This window comes from Gallinula chloropus (assembly GCF_964237585.1).
Source record: "Gallinula chloropus genome assembly, chromosome: 3".
Classification (NCBI taxonomy): Eukaryota; Metazoa; Chordata; class Aves; order Gruiformes; family Rallidae; genus Gallinula; species Gallinula chloropus.
The window spans coordinates 67,268,636-67,292,704 of NC_140087.1; the positions used below are offsets into that span (position 1 = coordinate 67,268,636).

Below are 24,069 nucleotides of genomic sequence, written 5' to 3' on the forward strand. Positions count from 1 at the left end.
GGTCCTATGGGAGATAGCCTGGTTGGGTTCTGGTGGGGACCCTCCCTCTGTGGAGACATGGAATGAAGGAAGCAGAGTGGACAAAAAAAAAATAGTGATGACAGGTGTGAAGAAAATGAGCAGCCAGTTAAGTGGCTTTTAGTTGAACCCCTGAAAAATTCTGCCTATACAAGTGTCTTGAAACTTAAAAATTAGTAGAACTTCTTTTTATTTTAGCCCATATGTAGGATTTTGTGAAATGTTTTGATTTATTATAAGCCAGAGGTCTCTGTCCGCTAATCTGCAGTGTTGCACCTGTAAGGCCAAACCTGTGGTTACTGTTGAGCCAATGAACACGAGAAAGAATTTTGTCCTAGTTAGGGTTACAGCACTTGATCCATAGTGTTGAAATAGAAAGAATTGCAAAAACCATTTGCATTGCCCCTTAAAACTTATCAGATTTAAACAGGCATTTAACTCATCATTTCCAGGAGATACTTAAAAGCAAATTAAAAATAAAAGCTTACAGCATAGTTTTATTGTTTAGCTGAATGTTTTTAACTTCAGGAAAAATTACTGACATTCTTTCTAGCAATATTTGGTGAATGCTGCTTGTAAGTTATCAGCAAGTTTTGTTCAGGTATGATAATGTGAATTTAACAACAGATTGATGAGCAGGTGCAGTGATCTTTTCATCTGCAGTTGCAGAAGCAGGTATTCATAGTCATGCACTCTTGATAGGATATTTTAACATTTTAACAAACTTTAAGGTAGCTAAAAACCTTGATGCACAACTTGAATACAATGTACATCAGTTGTTTTTCTGCATTTCGTTAGGTTGGTTCTGCTTTGTATTTGAGGACAGACTGTAAAACCATTTTGTCTTGACATAGTCCATCAAATCACTAAACATGTAGGTAACATTTGCCTGGTACCCCAACTACCATGAGCTTCAAGTCGTGCATATCTACACAGCTAAGGGTGGGATTTGGCTCACCTGGTTTTAGACATGAACAGTTCAGACACCTGTAACCTCAGGCCATACAGGACTTGAGACAGTAAGCTCACCTGTAGATACCCATACTTGAGACATCCCAGGCAAGCAGAGGAAAACTGCTGCTTGTTGGAGCCACTTGCACAGGATGCTAGTGTGATGTACCTCTTTTCCTGGTTTAGTGTAAAATTTTTAATTACATAGAGCAAAGCTCAGCATTTTAAATGTATCTCACCTATAACCCTGTCAAAGGATGTGACCATATTTATGTTTTTGAGAATTTCTACCATGACTGATTTCTTTTCCCCTTGTCAGTAAAACTGTAGACCTTCAATGCCAGTTTATCATGGCTTTTGTAAGGAATGCGGGCTTGTGAACAAATTGCCACACATAAACCAGGATGTGAGCTTAGTATGTGTCACCTGCTGTACAGTAACTACCCTTTCTTCCAGGATAAGTGCCCGGTAGTTTATTCCCTTTTGTTAAGGGATAAGCATGTTACATTTATTCTGGGGTAGGAGGGAACACATGCACTACAGGTGACATACTGCAAATACACACCCTGATTTATCCTGCAGTAGTTTGTCTGCATGTCCATATCCTAAGACGCAACTGAGATGTTGCTTTGTGACATTCAGGTGAGGCTTAATAGGTTTAAACAGTAACAGAGCCTCTTTTTTAGGTTTGGGTAACCCTGATTATTTGGGGTCCTTTACTGTTAGCCGCAAGGTTTTTGATTTTTTTTGTAACATATTTTGACTGTATAAAGACTGACCACTAAGCATAATAATAACTTCTTGTGATTTCACTTTGCCTTCACCTCATCCCATTTCTATGTAGCATCTGATTTATGCTTTTTCTCAGTCTCCTTTTCTTTAACTCCATTTTTTTACTTGAAAGAGTTACAGATGTATTCTGAATTTGAAGTTAGACACAAGAACTCACGAGATACATCCCTCTCTTATGTATGCAGTGTATGTTGCTGCTTTAATGCAAAGTTGGACCAGGTTGCTGAAGGAATAAGAAACTGCAAGCCTCACTTGGAATTAAAGGAATTTTTTAATATAACTTCCTGAATAATCATCATGGGGAAATCTCACAGGCACCAGGACTGTGTATGGTTGTGTGTGTCTACCCAGTTAAAATCTGCAGTATTGTCTAGCAAAGTACAGTTTTATTTTGTTTCACCCAGCTGACCTTGCCGTCAGTCTCAGATGATTGATTTATCTCCTGAGTATCTATGTTGGGCTTAAGTAAGGTTTTGATAATTTTTTTGTTCCTGTTATTCCAGCCAGACCCATTTGGTTTCTACTTTCTGGACACAGAGCATGATACATCACTTCAGAAATAGACCCTTAGAAATAGCATAGAAGACAATGTGCTAATGTAGTCTTTGCAGTTCAAATGTGAAGAGCCAAGAAGAGCAGCACTATAAATGTGAGATTCCTCCTAAAATGAAATTTTTCCAGTCCCTGGTACGTTTTAATTGTTCTGAGAAGGGCTAGAGCCATTCCTGCTCCACATGCTTGGTCTAGTGACTGGTGACTACTCCAAAGCATAGATAGGTGAAGCTGCTACTGGCATATGGAGACCACATTCTTTTCCAACTAGGAGTTTGGTCTGTGATTGTCTGATTGTCAGTCACTGTATGTGGGGAAAAGCTTTCTACTACCTTGGGCTGTGCTGATGACTGCAGACAGGGTGAACTGGAAGCTTACTGATGGAATAGAGGTGTTTCTGTTACAGTTCACCAGGATTAGCAGCTACCATCATCCATCCAAACCCAAGTAACGACAGTGCTGTTTCTTTTGCTGCCCCTTCCCTTCTTTACTTGGCTGACTACTGATTTTGTCTTCCCAAATATTTATTCAGTGACAAACACACTTGGAACTCCATCATCTTATTTTGTAGAGCCTTGCTACAAATAACTTTTAGAGTTCTTCTTATCAAGCTAAAAGGTACCATTTGTTTAATATAGTAACCATACATCTGAAAAGGACTTTTCATTACGAATTATGTGGGGAGTGGTTATTGAAAATTAGGCTTTTAATGACACTGCACTGAAGTTCTGTTTGCATAGGTTTCGAAAGTACATCAAATCCAACATTGACCTGAGTTTCTGATTATTTGCTGCTGCAAGAAGAGTACGATTAACATCACTGAGTGTCTTTGTAAGAAATGTATTTCTCTGTGGGGCTTTGTATTATTCAGTATCCAGCAGCCCTTGACTTTTGTGTAATATTCTTTTGGCAGTGTCTGTTACCCTGAAGAACTGCATGCAGCTCCAGGTTGCTAATAACTTTTTTGTTGTACAGCCCAAATAATAGATGAGTAATTTGATTATCTGTCTCTTTAAGGTTAATTTAAGTTCATTTTTTACTATGAGATTATGTATTGTTATCAGGAGCAGTTAGCAGTGAAAATATGTGTGTTTTGAAATACAATTAGTCCAGTAATTTTAAGAAATGAAAAGAAGACCTACTTGCTATCACCATTTTTAATATCCAGTGAAAGTAATTTTATTATAAAATACAGGTTATCTTTTTTCTCTATTAAAAGCTCAAATAAATAAGTAAGAATATTTGTTAGGATAAAAATTAGCTAATAGTTTGGGAAAATGGTATTGCAACAGATTTTAAAACATTTGTATGACAAATAAGAAAATGAATAACTAATTAGTTTGAAATAGCTTTAGTGAGAAAATGAAACCTATACAATATGCTGTAGATTAAATGACCTTTTGAAAGCCCTATTTTTGAATAAACAAGGTTACACTGTAAATAAATAAAGCATGAAAATTCGTCTAAGACAAGGATCATGAAGCAAGCCTTTTCACAAGCCTTCAACATGTAAAGATCTGATAAAATGTTTTCACATTTTAAAATCTGGTTAATGACTTGTTTGTTTGTTTGTTTGTTATTTGATAGAACCAGATGCTGAAATTGCTTCATCTTCAAAGCCAGAAGAAAGGTTTTATACTGACAATTACAATCCATTCAAGGACGAGGATGCCTCTGGATACTTGAACCCATTTGATGACCCAGATCCTGAGCCTGAAACATTTGTAACTGTACGAGGTTCTCCTCCACAACCTGCAAAAAGGAAAAATGTCAGACCAGTGGATATGAGCAAATACCTCTATGCAGATACCGCTAAAGCTGAAGAGGAAGAGCTAGATGAGTAAGTATGATTCTTTGTATTTCAGCAGCTTTGGAAGCATTAGTGGTATCCGGGGCTTAATCTTGAGGTGTATTGGGTTCAACAATGGTGATCCTTAATCACCTCCTTAGGACAGACGGATCCTTAGGTAGCTCAGCAGCAGGAAATACCATACCCCCAAGTCATGCTATTCAGCTGAACATGATCAGTTAGGAAACTTTTCTCTGCCTCACTGATAGCAAATTACTTGATAGAGAACAAGTCGGAGTACCTTTTTTTCCATGCCTGCCAATTGCAAGTGAACCAAAATTTAAGGAGCAGCAGAGCTCTGTCTTCTTTGCCATTATCATTACTGTGCAAAAATAATATTGTTTATGGTAATGCAGAGTTTGTTTTATACTTGTGCAGTACATAAAAGGGAGGACCACTGTGCAGTCTGCACAGCACAGTGTCATAAAACTGAGTCTGGGAAAGATAACACCATATGCACTTTATTAGTCTTTTTCTTTTATGATAACCACACACAAAACTCCTATAAATTCACACCAACAGCCTCTTGTTAGAGAAACCTAATGAGGAATGATTGCTTTTTGCAATAGCTGTGCAGCTTGGGAGGTTTGAAGGTTTATGCTTACTTGTTGTTTGTGGTCATTACTCACCAACCACACCACTCATGAGACAGTTTGTGATCATTATATGTGAGCAATTTTGTAGACAACAACTGTAATTAACATTTAGTTCTATGTCACTTAATGAGATTTATCATGGCATGACATTTGCATTGCTTTCATATTTAATACATACATATACAGGTGTCATATCACCACCTTTGTTTCTCTATAGCTGTGTTCTAGGGAACTGAAGAATTCCTGTGCACTCCTAACAGGAATGATAAAGGACCCTGCGGGGGTTTTTCCTTTTAAAGCTCTGTGGCTGTGGATTTGTTGTTGTTGTTTATTTGGGGGGGAACCCAAACAAACAAGCAAACAAAGGGCAAAGGGGAATGATGTCTCTGCCAGCCCCATTCATCAGGGTACTGCCTGAACAAACTGCACAGGCCACTGTGTCAGAGCACAGCGTGATCACACCAAGCATCCCTGATCAGTCGCTGATCATCAGAATCCACGGGGAGAAAAAAATATGTATACTTTTACCCCTACAAAGACATGGGTAGAGAGGGCAGCAAAGAGGGAGAAGAGTAGAAAGTGCACATGGGTTGGCAAGTGAAGATTTTTTTCAGTTTCATATTTATACTTGCATTCCCACCCAAAGCAAATCTGTGCCGAACGGGCTTGCATCACTGTTGGAACAGGCAGCCTTGGTTTTTGTGTGTACTGGACTGTAGATTTCTTTTGCCCTTTTTTTACAACAGCTGCCTTATTTTAATGACCACATTTGCTTTACTCCTTCCACTCCCCACCCCCACAAGGATAAAAATAAACTCCCCATAGGTGGATTCTACTTGGACATAAGTCTAATCTGTGCTTTCATTTGTCCCATGGACAAACAGAAGGACAAGGAGTCAAAAAGCACTGTAAAATAGTTTTTTACTTTTTTTTTTTTTTAATTTTAATGCACTGACCCCCTCTCCACATTTTCATCCCAGGTTAGAGGACTGCCATGTCCCTGAAACAGATATACAGAGTATTTGATAAATGTATTGGGTAAAAGTATGGCAAGGAGAACATCTTTATACTGAAACACTCTGGAGGAATAAGTGTAATAAAACTCCAGGCTAAGAACACAGGACTTGTGATACTAACACCTACACCTGCTATTTTGCCTTACCTCATGTCATTAATTTTCAGATTTTTCAGTAGAAAGTTTCTGCCAAGGTATTTTACAGTGAGCATCAAAGGAAAAACTTCATAGGCAGTGCCAGTTGGTAGCTTGTGTGTGCCCTAAATCATGAGGGTGTATGTCCAGATGCGTATTGTTTCTTATCTAACATGACTATTGATGCTTTTATTATCTACATAGGGGGCTAATCTTCTTCCAAATCCTATTAAAGTCTAGGCTCTAGTGTCAATCTGTGGCTGTGTTCCACAAGAAAACAAGATCTTACATGAAATGTTTCCTTTTATTGATTGTGAACAAGTTACCTTTCCAGTCCCATACACAATCTCTTCTTCTGGCTTATCAAAACAACAATTAGTAGTATTGGTTTTATCTGCTGTAAACAGTTGCTGTGTTGTGTATCTCTAGCATGTTCACCATTAATTGTCACTTGTCCGAGTTTAATGGTGCTAACTTTTTCAATCTCTCTTCATACAGAAGCCTCTTCTCTCTAATCATTTTCACCGCACGTCTCTGGACCCTGTTACTCCTTCTGCTCTGTCTCTATTTTAAGATGTGTTGACTGGGCCTGAGCAGTGTATTCAAAACAAGGCTGAATATCTAAGTCATAACTCATCGTTAGAAAACTTTGCCTATTACTTTCAACCACACTCCTAACATCTTGTCTTTTGTCTTTTATTAAAAACTTGGGTAGTTTTTAATAATTTGTGAGTGCCACTGGTCCAGTGCTTTCTCCAGCAATGATTTTGAAACCTGATAAAAGGAAAGCATGAGAAATAGAAAGCTCCTGAAAGACATTTACTGTTACTCAGGATATGTGATCTGTTTTCATCCCTGCGTCTTAAACATTTCATTGGAGTTCACTTAATGCACTACTTGGCATTTTGCTCTTGTATTTTGTGTGAAATGCAATGGTGTGTGATGGGAACGTGGACACGCGAGTCAGCATCCGGACCCTTACCACACTCTGCTCTGGCAGATCCCTAGTTCTGACTTGGGTCTCAGAGTTTACATAAAGTGCCCCAAGAGCTGAACTCTGACTCCAGTTTTGTAACAGACTCTTGTCTTAATCTTGGAAAAGGTACTTACCCTCACTGTGCCTTTGTGAAGGATTTATCTTGGGTAATTGGCTTAATTGAGATGTACTTCACTAATGGTTGTGCAGATCACGTCAGATTTCACAACATACATAAGCAAAGCATAGTCACAAGCATAACCGTAATGAGGCATTGCACAGTACAGTGCTTAGCTTAGCCAGTACACACGTTCTGCTGTAAGACTGCTCTCAAAACATACTTCCTCTGGCTAGAGTCTTACACCCAGCTAGAGATAAGGGACACGCTTTCCTTGTGCTAGTTTGGGCATTTGTATCTTGATGTAAATTTCTGCTTTTGCCATTTTGAATTTTATACATCAAAATGGTAGGTTGCTACCTGGTAATAAAGGACAGCATATCTTCCTACGTTAAATTTAACTAGTTGGAAATATCATAACCCACAACTGCTTAAGAGGTATCATGCTTTCAACCCTAGCTCTTCTGATTGGTAACATTGGTTTGCCTTCTCAATAAAACGTTGACTTTTTTTTTTTTTGCAGTTAACCAGTAACACTGATAAAAATATTTTTTTAAATTGGTGAGAATAAAAGTTTCTTTCAGATACTATTTGGTTCTGTGGCTTCTTATCTCATTAATCATTGCGTGGCTTAGAATAATGCTGTCTAATTGGAAAGACTATCGGGTTGCCATCTGTTGAAGCTGCCTGTCACACAAGAAGCCACAAGCCACCACACCGCCAGTGACAGCTTAACGCCAGGTAGTTTGTCACATTAACATGATTTTTTTTGTTATTTTGTGGTGGACAGTGTAGTATCTCTTCAGGCAAATCATACTGCGTGGATCAGTTAAATAATTTGACTGAAGCCAAAACTGTGGGGGCTAACCTCAGAGAAAAGTGCTTTGGTAGGTTTTGGCTTTTTTCAGCCAGGCTTTTCCCAAATGGGAGCTGTTGGACACTTCTCCACTACATACATCAGGTCCCAGTGACTTCCAAAATTTGTAGCCTCTTTGGGCAAGAAGCAAGTTGGTTGTTTTTCTGTGTTAAACTTCATTTTTTAAAAGTCTTTTATGTATTTGTAAGACCAATTAAAAGCAGTAGAGAGGGAAAAATTAAGAACTAGCGTGTGTGTGTGTTCTGCTTATACTATGATCAAAATATGAGGGTTTAGCCTCACACAGTATAGTTCATGCAGCACAGACAATTCTGGAGTTATAAAATTTAGAAGATGGTTCTTCCACACATTTTTTTTACTTTATTTTTCTCGCACCAAACTAATTTTAACACCTTACACTTTTCTAGTAACATGTACACAAAGATAAATAAGTTCCTGCCAAACATGCTGCATTTGTTGGCTATTCAGAAGACTAATTTGTGAAACTAAAGAAAACCTTGTGCTCTCCTACAGAACACATTGTTCTTCATCCTTTATCTCTTTTATCTTCATTTTCACCTCCCTTTGAACTTTCTGGTGTCTGAAGACAGCTGAGCTGGGCTGTCAGCTATATTAGAGCTACTGACAGCTAGATGCATTCTCTGCTTCAGCCTGAATGCTCTCCTTTTTCTGCTGCCTCCCATGGAAAACACCCATCCGTTTCTATTCAACTCGTTATTTTGATGTTGCCTTGAGTTTTGATTGCAGTGGTGGCTTTGCACTTGATGGGCAGCAAAGTGGGACCTCCTGAAAGTTGCCTTCAGTCAGCGATGAGTTATTTTAGCGCCAGTCTTTCCTTTCACTTTGGTATCTGGTATTAGATCTTCCTCTGTAACAAGCAGTTCTCAGAAAGGTCTGGAGCTTTTGAGCTTGGTTTTCTGGCACACGTTGCAGTAAACTTTACCTTTTTGAACCAGCCATAATTTCTGTGGTGTGGATTCTTAATTGCTTGCTTTTTCACAGTGAAGAGAGGGTGATGGTAAACTGCATTAAAATAAGTTCTAAAATCAGTTCCTGAGGCTGAAAGACATGTTTTCATACTAAAAGTACACAAACCCAAGAGAAATTTCATATAGTGCAAAAGGAAACTGGATGAGTAGTTGGGGTTTTGCTTGTGCCCAAGTTTTGCTGTTGCAGTTCTTTAAAAACAGTGTGTTCTAGCTCACAACTCTTAACTTATCCTGAGAGGAAATTTGTGAATGGGTCTCACTAGGTAGGCTCTTGTCTAATGCCATATGTGTTATTGTTTCTGCCTAGGGTTGAGTGCAAGGGGCTGAGGTTATTTGCCATGATCAGTTACACTTTATCTAACTGTATGCAGACAGATCTCTGGGAATTGCAGTGACTTAGTTACATGACCATGGTTTAAGATATGTGATAAGTATGCCTGGCAGGGGAAGTATGGACTAGAAAGGAATTAACATATCTGTTTTGTAATTAACTGTCCAGTTCTGGATTGCAAAATATGGCAAGCAAACTTTATGAATATAATAATTCAATGCAAAAAACCCTTAGCAGGATATTAAATTTCTGGCTCTTCTGAGTGCATAGTTAGAAGCCAATATTTGATGTAGTATTGAAATTTGATATATCAAACTAATAGGTAAAATTTGGAAATGCTGTGGAGGTATTTACTGAGGGTGGAACAAATGCGGACTTGGAACGTGAACACCAGAGTCAAGAAGAGTAATTCCTTGAACTGCATCTGTTTGGTGGAAAAATCATTGTTGTGCTTCTTAAACAAGACCTTGTTTTCAAAATGACTTTCAAAATAGCCAGATGATGGCTGAAGGTATCTGTAGAAGTACGCACACGTCAGCTGTAGTTTTCTTACACTATTCCCTTATCCAAAGAGTGCTCTTGAAATGGTGTGGTGCCTCTATGCTGCATTTGTTACATTTTGTGTCTACTGTGTGCCTATGGAGCTCAACGTTTTCAGACTTGGCCAGTCAATAGCGAGGCCTCTAAAGCCATGGTGAAGCATGTGTGTAAAAGAGGCCTCATTTTTATTAACTCTGTTCTGACGAAGCGTTCTTAATTTTTCAGAGTATTAAACAGCTAGGAACTTTGCTCAGATCTGCTGGTATTGAGCTTGTCTAAATCAGATCAGTCCTTGATAGATAGCAAAGTATAATCGAAGAGTTATCTTTATGCAATTGATAAAACTTCTGTAATTTACAGGACTTCCAAACATTTATGGAAATTCTGACCTAATGAAGTTTTAACTGTTGTAATTGGCTTTTTAATTGTATGGAAAAGTAGTATGTAAAGGCAAAATGGATTCTTACATGGGATAATAAAAGCATTTTTGTCGTTGGCTTCTCTAAACAGGTCTTATTTTCAGTTCTAATTCCAAGGAAATAGCAAAGAAATATGTTTCCCTTCTCTTAATTAGATCAAATCCATTTTATGAACCAAAATCAAGCCCTGCTTTAATTAAAGTTGCTCTGCTGCAAGAACCAGAGAAGAAGATGAAAAGAAAGGCTCCTGAACCACCAAATCTCTTGCCAAAGACAGAGACAGGTGTGAGTGAGAACATGTCAGCTATTCCTGCATCGAGGGAGCTTTCTTCTTCTCCTAAGGTAGGTTTTTTCATACCAAAATTTGGTCTTTGTTATTAGCAGTACCTTTATGTGTGTTATAGACATCCTATTTATTTCTGCAGGCCATCTTAAAAGCTTTGCTTATACTTAATAAGGTGTTGGCTCATCTCTATTCACTCGGTGGTTCATAGGGAGAGAGCAGCAGTAGGAGCTTGTATTTTTTCTTTAAGGATTTAATGACAACAGTAACAGCAACCGCAGTTTCAAAGAAAAGAGTCTTCTAGTAACAAATGTTACCGGACAGCTGGATATGCCATCGAGAAGGAAGAAAATCATGTTGAACAATACTTTGTCTTGATCTATTGTAATGCTGCTAAGCCTTGCCCCTGTTGAAAAGTCTGTCTCCACATTTCTGTCATAAATCTGGGTTTTAAGAGCTTAGTACTGGATACTGTTTTGTTTTGTTGTTTGGTGGGGTTTTTTTTTTGTATTGGGATTTATATATGTCCAATTCTGTAGGTATGTCGAAGTGGTTTAAAAAAAGGTGTACTTTAAATCAGATGAACTGTTTATTAGGAATGTCCAGACTAAGCATACTTAGGTATCTACCTCCATCTGTGTGTGTCAAAGGGAATATATGAGTTAACCTCTGTTGAAGAGGGCAATGTGAGCTTATAGGTATTTTAGGATTAGCAGCTAACTTCTGTCAGTGTGAATTTCAGTTCCCATGTTTCAGCAGTTGGAACAACTTGCGCTTTTTAAAGTAAAGTATTTAATAGTATGAATTAATGGACCCTTCTTAAAAATGAATGTGATACATGCTGGCTGCTTATTTTGAAGGGTAGGAAGATGTGGACAGAGGGCTTCCATTCCAACACTTCTCACACAATTTATATGTATTATCATCTGTTTTGCCTCATGTTGGAAATGCTGTACTTCAAGAATTGAATGAAGCTGCTTGTCATACCTATCATTTCGTTGCTTAATTACTCAACCAGATTGCTGACATGTCCTTTTCCCCTGACACTCTGATCTTGTATAGTTTTATCACTCAGTCAAGGTAAAGAGTGTGAGACCAGAAATCTAATCTCTCCCTGCTCGCAGCACAACAAAGCAAACTAGTAAGGCCACAAGCATGATTCACAAGTTATTGTTAATATGCAAAACCAACCAGGGAAGTATGAAATCAAAGCATATCGTGCTCTGAGGGGGGTTGATCCTGTTCGTCAGAATTTCTGTATGGAAAAGTATTGCACATTATTTGATTTCAGGCAGAGTCTGGCCCTCAGGTCAAAGCAAAGTGGCCAAAGTAAAGCATTCTGGTACTACCAGGCAGAGAAGAGGCATCTGCAGAGGAGATTTTATCAGGTTCCTTGATGGAGGTTGTGCCCCCATTGCTCATTGTTTGAGAGGTGGGTTTTTTTACAGGTCTGCATCCAAGGAAATATGTATACCTGCTTCATTTCTTGTCTTCATTGGGCTGAAATAATGTATTGCTACTGGGTTTGATTGTCATACTTTTTGTCTCTCGCAGAAAAAAGTTTTAGTTTGTTTGAAAGCTGGAATTGATTAAGAAAAGGTGCCAGATTGAACTTGCTGAGAAGACTGGGCTGTTATGAACATGGTCATGTAGTTCCTGCTCTTATGCAGGGTGTTTGTTTCCAAATACTTTGCTGCCTGCTTGCAGCCTGTCTCAGCCACTGATGCTGACGCACGGCAAAGGTGCTGAGATCAGCAAAGGTCCCAGTACTGAAACTTTGCTATTCATTAGGGCTGCGAGGAAGATGGAGCTTTATACTGACCTTCTCTTGTACAGGAAAGCTTTAAATTTATTTTTTACAGGATTTTGGAGGATATGAGGCTCCAAAGCTGATGCAGTGTCCTGGTTTATTATATTACAGCTAGAGTGGAACGTTTCACTGACTGGGTGTGTTAAAATATTGTATGCTCACTTGCAATTCAGAAAGCTTTCTGTAAGCACAGGCTTCTTCTGTGCTTGAATTGTTTTCCTCTAAGGTGATCTCATAATGTTAGGTCAAAAGCACTTTACTTGGAATGCTTTTTGAAATTTGAAAAAGTACTGGCATTTAAAGAAAATTAAATTACAGAGTTTCCTCACACCATAGTACAAAATAGTGCCCAAGTAAGACTCGGTTTGTTTATTGTTCAATAATAGTAACAATGTTTGGCAACTCTGAAAAAACTCCCATCAAAACGGAGTTTGAACCTAGCACATGCCTTTAGGTGGGGGGAATAGTCCCGTGGAGGTATAAGCATAGGCAAAGGGAGGTTAAATAAGATTTTATTCAGGGTTTTGTCCAAGTTTGCTGTGCACAGAAAATCTCTGCCACAACTCTGACCAGAACCTAAGTGCCCTGACATGTTTAATTCCCAGTCTTGGCTGTCTTCATAGAAAATGGCTGCAGAAGCAGGAATGCTAACCTTCAGACTACACACAGACAGCATTAATGTTAGAACTTTAGAGTTTAAGGAAAAAAGACTCCAAAAACACTGCAATGAATTTTTAGCACTCAGCAGTCTTGGATGCATCTCATTTGAGAACAGACTTAAGCTAGTGCATCTAAATGAATTGCAAAAGGCTTTCTTTTAAGGAATGTGGTCTTTTATCAGCTGATTACTACTTTTAGTTCTTCCTGGAATCAGATCCACAATTTATTACCCCTATTATCACAAAACCCAAACTCCTTCTAGTTCCCTTGTTCAGAAAGGTATGTTGTACAGGATAATTCAGTGTGAACATTTCATGTAAAACTAGGCAGAAAATTCCAGAAAACATCTTCTGATTTGGTGGTATCTAGCGCCATGCGTGGTATACCCAGGCTAAAGACGTACTCCAGAGTAGAGTCATGAGATGGCAGTAACTTTCAAGGACCCAATGATCAGCAAAGATGGAATATGAGACTGAAAAGTAGGCATTGACATTAATAGCCTTGAAAATGGTAGAGGTAGAGTTTGAAGCAAAGACTGAATTTCAGTGGGAGACTGACATGCTCAGACAATTACATATGATTGCTGGTCAGAAAGACAAGTAGTAATACCAAGTATGGACAGTATTGAACTTTTCATCTTGCCTTGAAATGATTGTTCTCAACAATATGGTGTACATGTGCCTGAAGCAGTTATAACCATAACAGTGCCTCCACTACTGCAAGGCTTTAGTCTCTTCCCCCCCAAAGACTTTGCTTCACTTGGTGGCAGCTTACTTTTCCTTAACAAATTCCAGATATGAGCAAAGAGTATGGAAGAGGTTGTTTCTGTCTGCCCCAAACCTGAGAGGTTTAGTTCACATGAGGCTGGTTAAGTAGCAGTGATTTAGAGTCTTGCCCCTTTTGTCTTAATTCTTCATGGGGGACACATCTACTTCTTTAGCTGCTTTAGGATCATTCCAGCTACTCTTGTCTCTTTGGCAGTTTCCAACATACCTCTCCTCATTGTTCACAGCATCATGAAGGTGTTGAGGGGACAAGGTACCTGTGAAGGTCATCTGGTCCAAACTGCTTTCTCAAGCAGGGCCACTTAAAGCCAGCTGCTCAGGTCTGTGTCCAGGCAGCTTCTGAGTGTCTCTGATGTTCCCCTGATCTTTTTCAAATGTTTGCCTTGCACTGCTTCCCTGAGCAATCAGTTAACTATAGTAGCAAACCCTTTGCAAGCCTCTTTAATGTCTTCCCTTTGAGCAGGGAAGAAGAACTTGAAGAAACCCCATCACCTGTATTGGAGAGGAAGGGGCAGCTATCTGTCATAGATAAGGCAAGGTCCAGGCAGCTCTTAGACCTATAATACTAGTTTCATATTTTCCATATTTTGGTTGAAAGGAAGTTTTGTTTCCAAATACTATTACCTACTCACACTTACTAAAGAGCATCTCAGTTCTCTCTGGTTCTTCCTTCCATGTTTCCTCTAAAACTAATCTGAGTCATGGGAGACAGCTTAAAAATCCAAAGTCTTGAAAGCCTGGAATTATCCCAGAATTTGTAATCTCAAATGGCTTCAAGACCATGGTGAGCTGGCTATATTTAGGTGAATCTTACAAATTGCAAAGCTGTAATAAAGCTCTTCAGTCACCTGAAGTGCTGTCAAGCCCAACTGAAGCCTTGTTAGGCTTATTACCATCATTCATATGTTACTGTTCTGGACATAGTTTGGATAACCAGGTTTTGCGTTTCACAGAGGTGATGGAAACTTTAAACTTTACTTCCACTTGTCATTGACTTTGTGGAAAAGAGAAATTGAAAAATTTTGAAGTTCAGCCTCAAAAAGTAGTATCAGACCAGTGCATAGTATGTACATCAGTGCCCATCATTGCTTTACATACGTACATACCAACTTCAACTGGCTGAAATCTCAGCCAGTCTCAGTATCTCTTATCTTCCCTGCATTGTCAGGTGCACTGGAAATAAGATCCAGGTATCATTTCCAGAGTTGGCAACTGTGTCTCAAGAACAGAAGCTGAAGTGTCTGCACAATCATGGATTTAATTGCCTTTGTGAGAGTGAGGGTTCAGGAATGCATACTGCATTTATGTGGGAAGTGAGGAAACAATTGATCACCCTCAACCGCAGAGTTATTTTCGAGTGTTAAAAGAAAATAACTCCTACCTTCACTCTTTGGAAGGATAACATATGCTCTTTCCCTTCAGGAAACCATTCTGCAAAAGGCTCTTCCTATTATGTGGTAGTTTCAGGTTTTTGCCAGACTGCAGCCAAGGCTCATGTTGAGTTTTGGGTTTCTGGATACTACAGTTACTATTAACCTACTGGAGGTCAACGGATATACTGTTTGATGTATGCCGCTTGGTCTGTCATACTTTCTGCAGGCTTCAGGGTCTGGTAACCTGTGTTCATTAGACATGCTTTACTGAGTAGCTACTGCTGGCTGACTAGTTGTCAGCCTGGGATTTGGTAGCTCAGTTGACCCATCTCACAGCTGCCTTCGGGGCTACCCAGAATATCTCAGTGAATTGAAGTCTTGGTGATAGGTGTTTCTCTGGCAGTGCATGATTATGTGATCAGAAATGAAATTGATATTGGACAAAAGGATGCTTTTTGAACTTGTCCTTGGATGGTTTTTGAGTTACACCTAGCAGCTGATGAAAGCACCAGGACAGGATGATAAATAATTTGAAGTCTGTCATATTAACGTGTATGCCATTCTCACCTCTGTGAAAGTCACCGGCTTGCTGATAATCATGAAAATGTTGATTTTGGTACTTGTAGACAAGAGCTTGTGATAGCCTTTTAAGTTGGCAGAAAAGGAGAATATGCATCCATGTAACAGTCCAAAGCAAATAACAATGTTTCTGGTTGTCACCATTGTCATTTAAGCTCACTTCCTATTTAAAACCAAAATGAATTGTTTTACATGCCCAGCGACAGCCTGCGCTCTCATGCCAGGCAGGCCCACAGGTGTGATCTCCTATGAAACACATTTATAGGAAACGTGTAATAAGAAATACAGAATCCTTATTCTGCGTGACATGTAATAACCTATTTCCATTCACTCTGCAGAGTGAGTGCTTAGACCGAGATAAAGCACTAATCAGGTGAGTTTAGCACAAGGGGAGGAAAGTAACAATTAGTATAGTACTATGCACAGCTCTCCAAGATCTTGGAGATCCTGTAGTTTCCAGTTGCTCATTTTTTCCCACTGATATTTACTTCAGCATCACTTTCTGTGACTGAACAGTAGGAAGAGCTCATCTGAAAACACAGATGCAGTAATATAGCCAAGCAGAGAAATTACATTAAATTCCTAACAGTAGATGAAGATCATTCATTGTCTCTTGGTATTGAAAGTATCTTAGTTGTCCAATCACAGAAGGTTTGCCTGGCTCCATGGAACATCTTTAATGATTGTGCTCCTTTCCAACTTCACATGAGCTGCAAAGGAATTGTGCAGGTCATTTGCATGAGATTTCATCACTTCCTATGCAGACAGACAGTCCCTTGAGCCCCAGGAAGACTTGGGAGGCAGTGGATGGAATTTTAAGGTATCTGCTGGCACTCCAAGAAAATCTGCCTTTGCATATAGCCCAAAGACGTTTAATCTTTTAATAAGAAGGAAGACAAGCCACACACATGATATGAATGGATAGCAAGATGATCATATTGAAGCACAGACAAGTCATTAAACTTGCAGTTTTTCAACTGTTCAATAATAAGAGCCTCCTTTTTTTTATACACTACTAAAGCTGTTTCTTACTACTGTTTGCATGAGTTTTTTGTGGTGTTTGTCAACAAAACTAGCTATGTGCTTTTACTGTGTTCCTTACTATTAACCTATGTTTGGACATAAAGCAACCTTGTTAGAATATGTGTTAGAGTAAGGAGTGAACTGTTCTCTTTACTTCCAAATGTGAGCATAGTGTTTTTCTATTGTGCTGAAGGTATGGGCAAAAGACTATCTTCCTCTTAAGCACAACTGATGCATGCTTGGGGAGTTGGGTTTACTGCACCTACCTACTGAATGTAGTTACTTTGTCAGTATAGGGAAATTAAACTTGTTCTCTGGTTTTACTGGTTTTGTGAAAGTAAAATGAGTTGTTAATGAGGGGCCACTACTGAGGCACATGGAAGGAGGGATGCAGTATATCATTGTGAATTATTAGATAGCTAATTATTACAACTTCTGGAATTGTTTCTTATATTTCTGTTTCATTGGTGAAACAGAATGTTCACTAATTTCTCTATAAATGGGAAAAGCTTTTTATATACATGCACACACAGAGTAATTTTTAAAATAAGATTGTTTAGCATCTTATTTATAGGCCATAATTTGGGGGGGAAGCATGACCCAAACAAATAACAAAAAAACCTTAACAAAACACCCAATAAGCAAAAACTCCAACTGTTGAAGGCAGAGAATCTTAAAACTAGGATTTGAAACTCAACTGCAAGTGTGGGCTTTTAATAACTGATTTTTGCAAAAGTACAAACTGCATCTTTCTGGGAAAAAGGGGCCTTCATTCCATGGTGTTTTTCAGTCTGCTTATTGTCTCGGAACTGTGATGATTGGAGATGATTGCATCCCTCTAGCAGTAAACCAGGACAAATAATAGAATGAAATATTGTTGAAAAATTTTAATGTTTCAACAATATGCAGGAGCGTTAAGTAGTTTTACTGACTGCTTATGTGATAAGAGTTCCTAGAACTGACCCTTAATAAAATGGATCTGCTTTTGAGATTGAGTCACCCAACTGCCTCAGATACCTTATTCCTAGAGGTGCCTGGTTCATTCTCCCTCCAACGTGCAGGCATGACTGCAATGAATAGGAGACATGGATATAGAGTGTTGATGAACAGAGGTCTTCAGCAAAGTAGAGATCCCCTGCTTTGGTACTACCTATTTAATTAGAGATTTTGTGAAAATTGGTACTAGTAGGGGTGTATAATATGTGCTAACATGGATAGTCACAAAAGAGACAAGCAGAAGGGATAATTTCTTACTCTGTTAGGATCCAAAGGAGTATGCCAGATACTGTATAGATGCCTTTGAGACTCATGTTTTTGAGTATGCTTTTGCTTTGCAGTGATCTCCTTAAGCTACCAAAGTGATAAATTCTTTCTTAGTTGCTTGTTTTGCCTGCGTGGATTTACAGTAGCAGCTGTCAGTGTTAATAATGTACTGAGTTTTGTTTCTTTGCAGCCTTCCTTGATTCACTCCTCCTCTTTGCACCTGGTTCTATGAATGTAAATAGGTTGAGGGTGGCGTCTGTTATCTTCATATTATTCCCATGATCAGTGCCAACAGGCGGCACATATTTAAAACGTTGAGAGTATAGATGAAACCAAACCATTCCTTGTTCTATCTGCTGTTTTCTGCATGAATGATTTTGTGCTGATTTTCTAGCAACAAGCCAGTTGAACTGCTGTCAAAAAGTTTTAGGTGCTCTTTTATAGTCATGTGACCTTTGAGAGAGATGCTTCCCTCAGAATTTGAGGTTTAAAACCAGGTAAGTCAATAATTTACCCACATATTCCTGTAGTGGGAGTTGTGCGCAGGTTTGGGAGGCACAGCTGAGCTCCTCCCAAGCTCAGCCCCTCACTTCTCATCACATTTCCAGGCATGCGCAGCATGAAGCCAGGGTGCTATCTAGATGGCAAAACGCGATTGCATGCAGGTTTTTCTGTAGAGCTCATGACTCATGGAGCGGTGCCTGTATCCTTACACAGGGAACTAGGCCAGGTTGTGTGCTGTTTGAGACAAGGGCGAGCTGAAAGGCACTGCTTTCTCTGACAGTGAAGCAACCGACCAAACGCTGTCCAGGAGCAGTGAATAATATCCTTTTCTCTGTCCTAAATTTGTTATGTGGTGCTAAGCTAGACTCTTAAAGCCGGTTTTTGGTGCAGTTGGGTTTTTTGATGTTCCCAGCCTCATACAACCATGATAAATTAGCAGAGCTATTGACTTGACTCAAGTGCCATGCAGTGGAGAGAGCGCTGTTTTGTGACACCTGAAGTATAAAGCAAGCAGTTCTCTCCAAGGTCAGGTCTGAGGTGGCTTGGACTGAGGGCTCAAAAGCAACAGCTTGTAGTAATTTGGAGCTGGGTTTTGTGTGGACCTCACTCTTCTTTGGTTAAATGGACTGCTGTCTCACAAGGATGTCGGGAAGATTAAATGTTTAATCTTCTAGATTAAAATGCCGCAAAGATGAACACTGTAGAAAAGCCCTTTGATGAGATTAATGTTCATTTCAAGGTTCAAGGTCCAGGGAGTGTGCAGGAGATGAGGCACGAGGACAAACAACTAATAATTCCGAAAAATAAGAGTACTAAGTAGATCCATTCAATGAGGTTGTTCATTGATTGCTCTCTGTGAGGGGGGAACTCTAGGGGGAGAACTGCACTTGAAGACTGTATCGCAAGACAAATATGCCAGGGGTAAGAATTAACATTGAATATGTAGCCATAATTTTGTAATACCTCAATTTCTGAACACTTGATTTGGCAACTTTGGCTACTTAAGTGTTTGCTTGTTCCTCTCTAGATCGTACTAGTTGTAGGGATGCAGATAATACGTCTCCAGGCCTGTCCTAGAAAAATCGTTTTCATTGCAAATTAAAATACGTGATTTGCAGGGTAAACGCTTGGTCTACCATTTTCGTAATCACCCTTTAAGGTATTTCTGTGTTACAGGTGCAATAGCTCTGTAGGGTGTTGGTTCAGTAGCTGTGTTATTGGTTCGGTAGCTCCTACTGAAATGGATGGAAACATTGTCAGTGCCCACAGCAGCTGTGTTCTGGGTTGCACCAGTTTGCATTTCTGCAAAATGCCTGGGAAAACAAGGTTTGGTAATTTAACCAGTGTTATGACATTCAAAGCCTCACTTTTTGTTTTTTTATATTTAACTTCCATTTAGAAATTACAGTACTCAGATTTGTCATCATAAAATATTACTTCTTGTGGAAAAAAAATGTTCTTTAGATATGTAATGGTAGTATTTTTATATGCTTTATTTCATCTTAGAACTTTAACACTGTGTATCATTTTGTGAGAAGAAAATCCATCTCTGGTGGAAACTGGAGAAGTCAACAGGCATACAGTGTATTGTATGACAAGCTAACTAAAGAGGAATATTGTTGTTAGTGCTATTAAAATGCCATCACCATTGCATGTAGGTAAACTAACAAAAAATACTTACTTCATATTTTATTTTAAAAATCACACCAATACCAGAATTTCCTTAATGTTTCCCCTGTAAATATATGGGATGACTTATGCAAACATTTTCTTTTCCTTGAATGAAATGCCCATCAATCTGTCTTACCAGCAAGTGCAACATTGGTCAAATAAGACCTGTATCCTGATCCTGCTTCAAGGCTGCTGAGGTCAGAGGAATGATTGCCTTTGCAAGGTGGGAATACCCACACTGCCTCTTCTGGGCTGTAGCTTCCTATGTTAGGAGGCAAATTGAATACTTCAAGTCCCAGGAGAGAGAGATGGGGAGAGTGACAACAGAGGATCTCTCAAAGGAGGATGGGGAGTGTGAGCTGGACTCCAAATTGCCTTTGCAACAAGTGTCATCTTGTACCCATTTGCAGGATCTGGAAGGGACTCATCTCCTCATGGACCTAAAGTGCATAAATGCAAGGAAGAAGTTAGGAGCTACAGGGAGCATTAAAGTTTCTGGAGCGATGCGGCTCTTAAATGTCAACGCTTTCATGGCACTGTTTAGTTTCCCTCGCAGAGGACAAGCCGGATTAGGTACAAACTCTGCCGGTCAGGCGAGGCGGCTGTGGCCTGCCGAAGTGTCTGAAAAACAACTGCATTAGGTTAGCTCCAAGTGAGATCTGGGCTAGCTTCTGGGATATGTAATCTGAAAATCCTTATCCGTGATGAGGGCCTTTTATTTTATTTCCTTTAAGTTATTTGCGTTTGTTGCTACAGTGGAAGGGAGCCGGGAGGAGGCAGGCAGACGGTGCAGAGCTGCAGGCTCCTGGCATAGGTACTGGAGGATAACCACCTTCCTGTCATTCATGTTAACCTTTTCAAAGGACGAGGAGGGCTTTGATTCGCATGCTTGGCTTCACAGACTATTACTCCTGTTTAGTTCAAGCTTTGCTCTTTAAAAGGTAGAAGAAAGAAGAAACACTTCTCCTGTCCTAAGACATTTTTTAAACTACCATCAAAACAAAAATCCTCAAAATCTTTGCAACAAAACCCTGATAAAACCTACCCTTTTTCTGTAGAGTTTTTACACCTTATTATCTGGCTCCTCAATAACAACAACACAGGCAGATCCCTGGACAGCTTTTAAATTGAATGCTTGATTCTTTCCAGTGTTTCCTTGCACCTTACAAGGAGCTCAACAATAATTTGAATAAGCTGATATTATTTTATCATTTAACTTTCAGCTATTACTTGGGGCTGGTTTAGATAGTTAAAATCTTTGGTGCATTTGCTGCTGTCTGCGGTCCTCAGCAAAGACCTTGGTGAAGTAGTGAGAGTAACAATAGCCTGCTCCTCCTCTTGCCTGAAGGGTGGGTTTGGTTCATCAGGGTTGGCAGGCACCTCAAATTGGAAATAAGTGTGCGTGTCTAAATATTCCTTTGCTTCTGTCATGATGAGTTATGGACATATTTTTAAAAAAATAAAATTATCTTCCTTTCATAAATCAGTCTGATAGTTAACTTTGGTTTGCTTACTAATTCACTGTTCCCGCTAATCTTTCTTTGGTTTGGGTCAGATACGTAAGCTTAGGAATAAATCTTAGGTCTCAGTCAGAATGCTGTGGGGTTTTTTCTTTTATTTGATCCTGGGGAAGAAAAGTTAGTCTAAACCAAAAAAAGAGATGGCTTCTGTGGGCAAATCTACAGTACGGCCATGGTCCTAAAACGAGGTGTTTGTATTAGCTGTTCTACCCTGCTTTGTAAAAAAAAAAAAAAAAAAAAAAAAATCAGGCAGAATTTTGCCTCATTTATTTAAAATTGTTTTAATTAAATAGTTTTGTGAGGCTAGTTACACTGAGAAGTAAAAACCCGAAGAAACCAGGAAGCAGCATATGCCAGAAGCCAAGCCCTGGGGCATGTGAAACAGCCAGATAGTACAGATGTATGTTTTGCACATACTCACTAGCAAGCAAGAGTTAAGCGCAAATCTTCTTGAGAGAACTGAGGCAGTTAGGAGGGAAATTGTTGTAGTTGCTAGAAGAAATATGTTGCCAATTCATATTGCAACCCGGCTATGAGGACTAGAAGCAGCGTAATAAACCAAGGACTTCTGAGATAGTGCCAGCACACTAGCTGCATGTTCTACAACAGCATTTTTTAGCCACGTTCAACAGTGTGCTTGCTATCGCTCCTCCATTTGTTGAATTCAGGATGACCTTTGCATGAATAAAGTCAAATAGGATTAAGGCAGGAATTTTCAACAATGGGAAAGAGCAACAGATGTAGCCGACTTTGAACGTGGGAGGATTGTTGATGCACGGTTGCCTAAAGGGAGTGTCTGTGGTGACAAGAAAAAGGGGGGGAAAAACAACAATTTCCTAAAAAATAACCACATAAAAGAAAAGAAAATAAATAGAAAACAATCTAAAGGAACTGCGTGATCCTGGTTTTTATTGAAGTCAAGTTGCCTACATGGTTTTTTTTCACTCACTGCTTCCTTTTAAATATTTTTTCCTACTCTTTCAGAACTATCTGTTCGCTGTGACTATGGCTATATCAGCTGAGGGGGTTGCATGGCATAACATATTTTAGATTCACATTTTTTCTGAGTTAACGTACATAACGAGAATATAGGGTAAAGGGAGATGTTTCTCTGGAGAATTAGACATTTGAATACAAAATCTAGATCCTGCCAATGTGGTTTTTTTTTTTATTTTATTCGCAGAATGTGTACAGTGCAAGCGCTGGATGTAGATGCTTTTATAGAAAGGGGGGGAGGTTGAAAACCTATTTAAAACAAGCACTCTTTCTGATATATCTTAAGTAGTTCTATACTTTATGTGCCTGTTAGATGTACTGAATTTGTTTTCATCTCAATAAGAGGAGGACATGCCTTTTTTTTTTTCCTGTTAGATTTATACAAGTATTTTTGAACTCGATAGAAGTATTTGGTTACCTTTTAAAAATGCAACCAATTCTGTGATACTCACTTGGTTTCATTATTGATGAAAGCTATTTTGCAGTGTAGTAGATAGTTGTGTTAATCCCTAAATGATGCTTCATAGTTTGTAGTAATGAATAATGCACACATTTTAAATATAGTTCATATGTATAATTCAGACAAATCAGCTTTGAAAAGCCTGCATGGGAAAAGCTTTTAAAGTGTGAATGAAGTCATGTGCTCAGTGAAAGGTCTTTCAAGAAGCTAGCTAGAAACTAAAGTGATTAAGGAAATCATGCAAACGCTATAGTAAATGTTGGTAAGCTTAATATGTTAGAAGTTAAACTATAATATTTAAGAGCTTGATTAAACACCCACTAGCAAATGGTTACACTACAGAGTTAAACTGTTGAGAGGGCAGTCTCTCTCTGTAGAAAACATTTGGATTCAGAGGATGTAGCATGTTAAAACATCTTCTAATACAGCTTATCCTGCCTCTTCCCATACTCCTTGACAGGAAAAATTGATGAGGTGAGCTGTGGGTTACCCACTAGCCGATGACATGGTGGTAGTATACTCAGTAGTCATAATATGTTTCACATCTCCCCAAAGGGGTCTTCCAATTCAGATTTAAAAAAAAAAAAAGTCATCTGGGATTGAATATTTTGAACATATCTGTAGGTGCTGGAGGCTTCACTAGTAATTTTTGTTACCTTAGTGAAGATGCTGCAGTGTTTAATATGGGCACTAGGAACAATGAGATATGTGCGCCTGGCATCTTCAGCAAAAAACCCATATCTGTTATTTGAATTAGGTGGATTCATGCCCACTCTGGCTGTAGAAAGTAGCTTTTATATCCCTGTGGGCTCACTGCAGGGACAGACCTTAAGCTCACAACTGTGTACATAAATGCTGGCATTGATTGTGCTTGCACAGTTGTGTGAAAGGCTGCCATATTCACAACAACAGCAGATTAGAAGTATATTTTGAAATACAGTAGGATGATGACTATTAGACACCTAGCTTTCTGTAAACATTCAT

The 24,069-nt window shown here is 39.0% G+C and overlaps 1 protein-coding gene across 1 annotated transcript in view; it reads left to right on the forward strand.

The window, feature by feature from the left end:
- EHBP1 (EH domain binding protein 1) overlaps positions 1 to 24,069 on the forward strand; it is a gene marked incomplete at its 5' end in the record, with an annotated part of 222,802 nt that overhangs the window by 100,560 nt on the left and 98,173 nt on the right. Inside the window, 2 exons of the mRNA XM_084262567.1 lie at positions 3,901 to 4,153; positions 10,314 to 10,500. Coding sequence (XP_084118693.1) covers positions 3,901 to 4,153; positions 10,314 to 10,500 — 440 coding nt within the window. The remainder of the gene's footprint in view (positions 1 to 3,900; positions 4,154 to 10,313; positions 10,501 to 24,069) is intronic.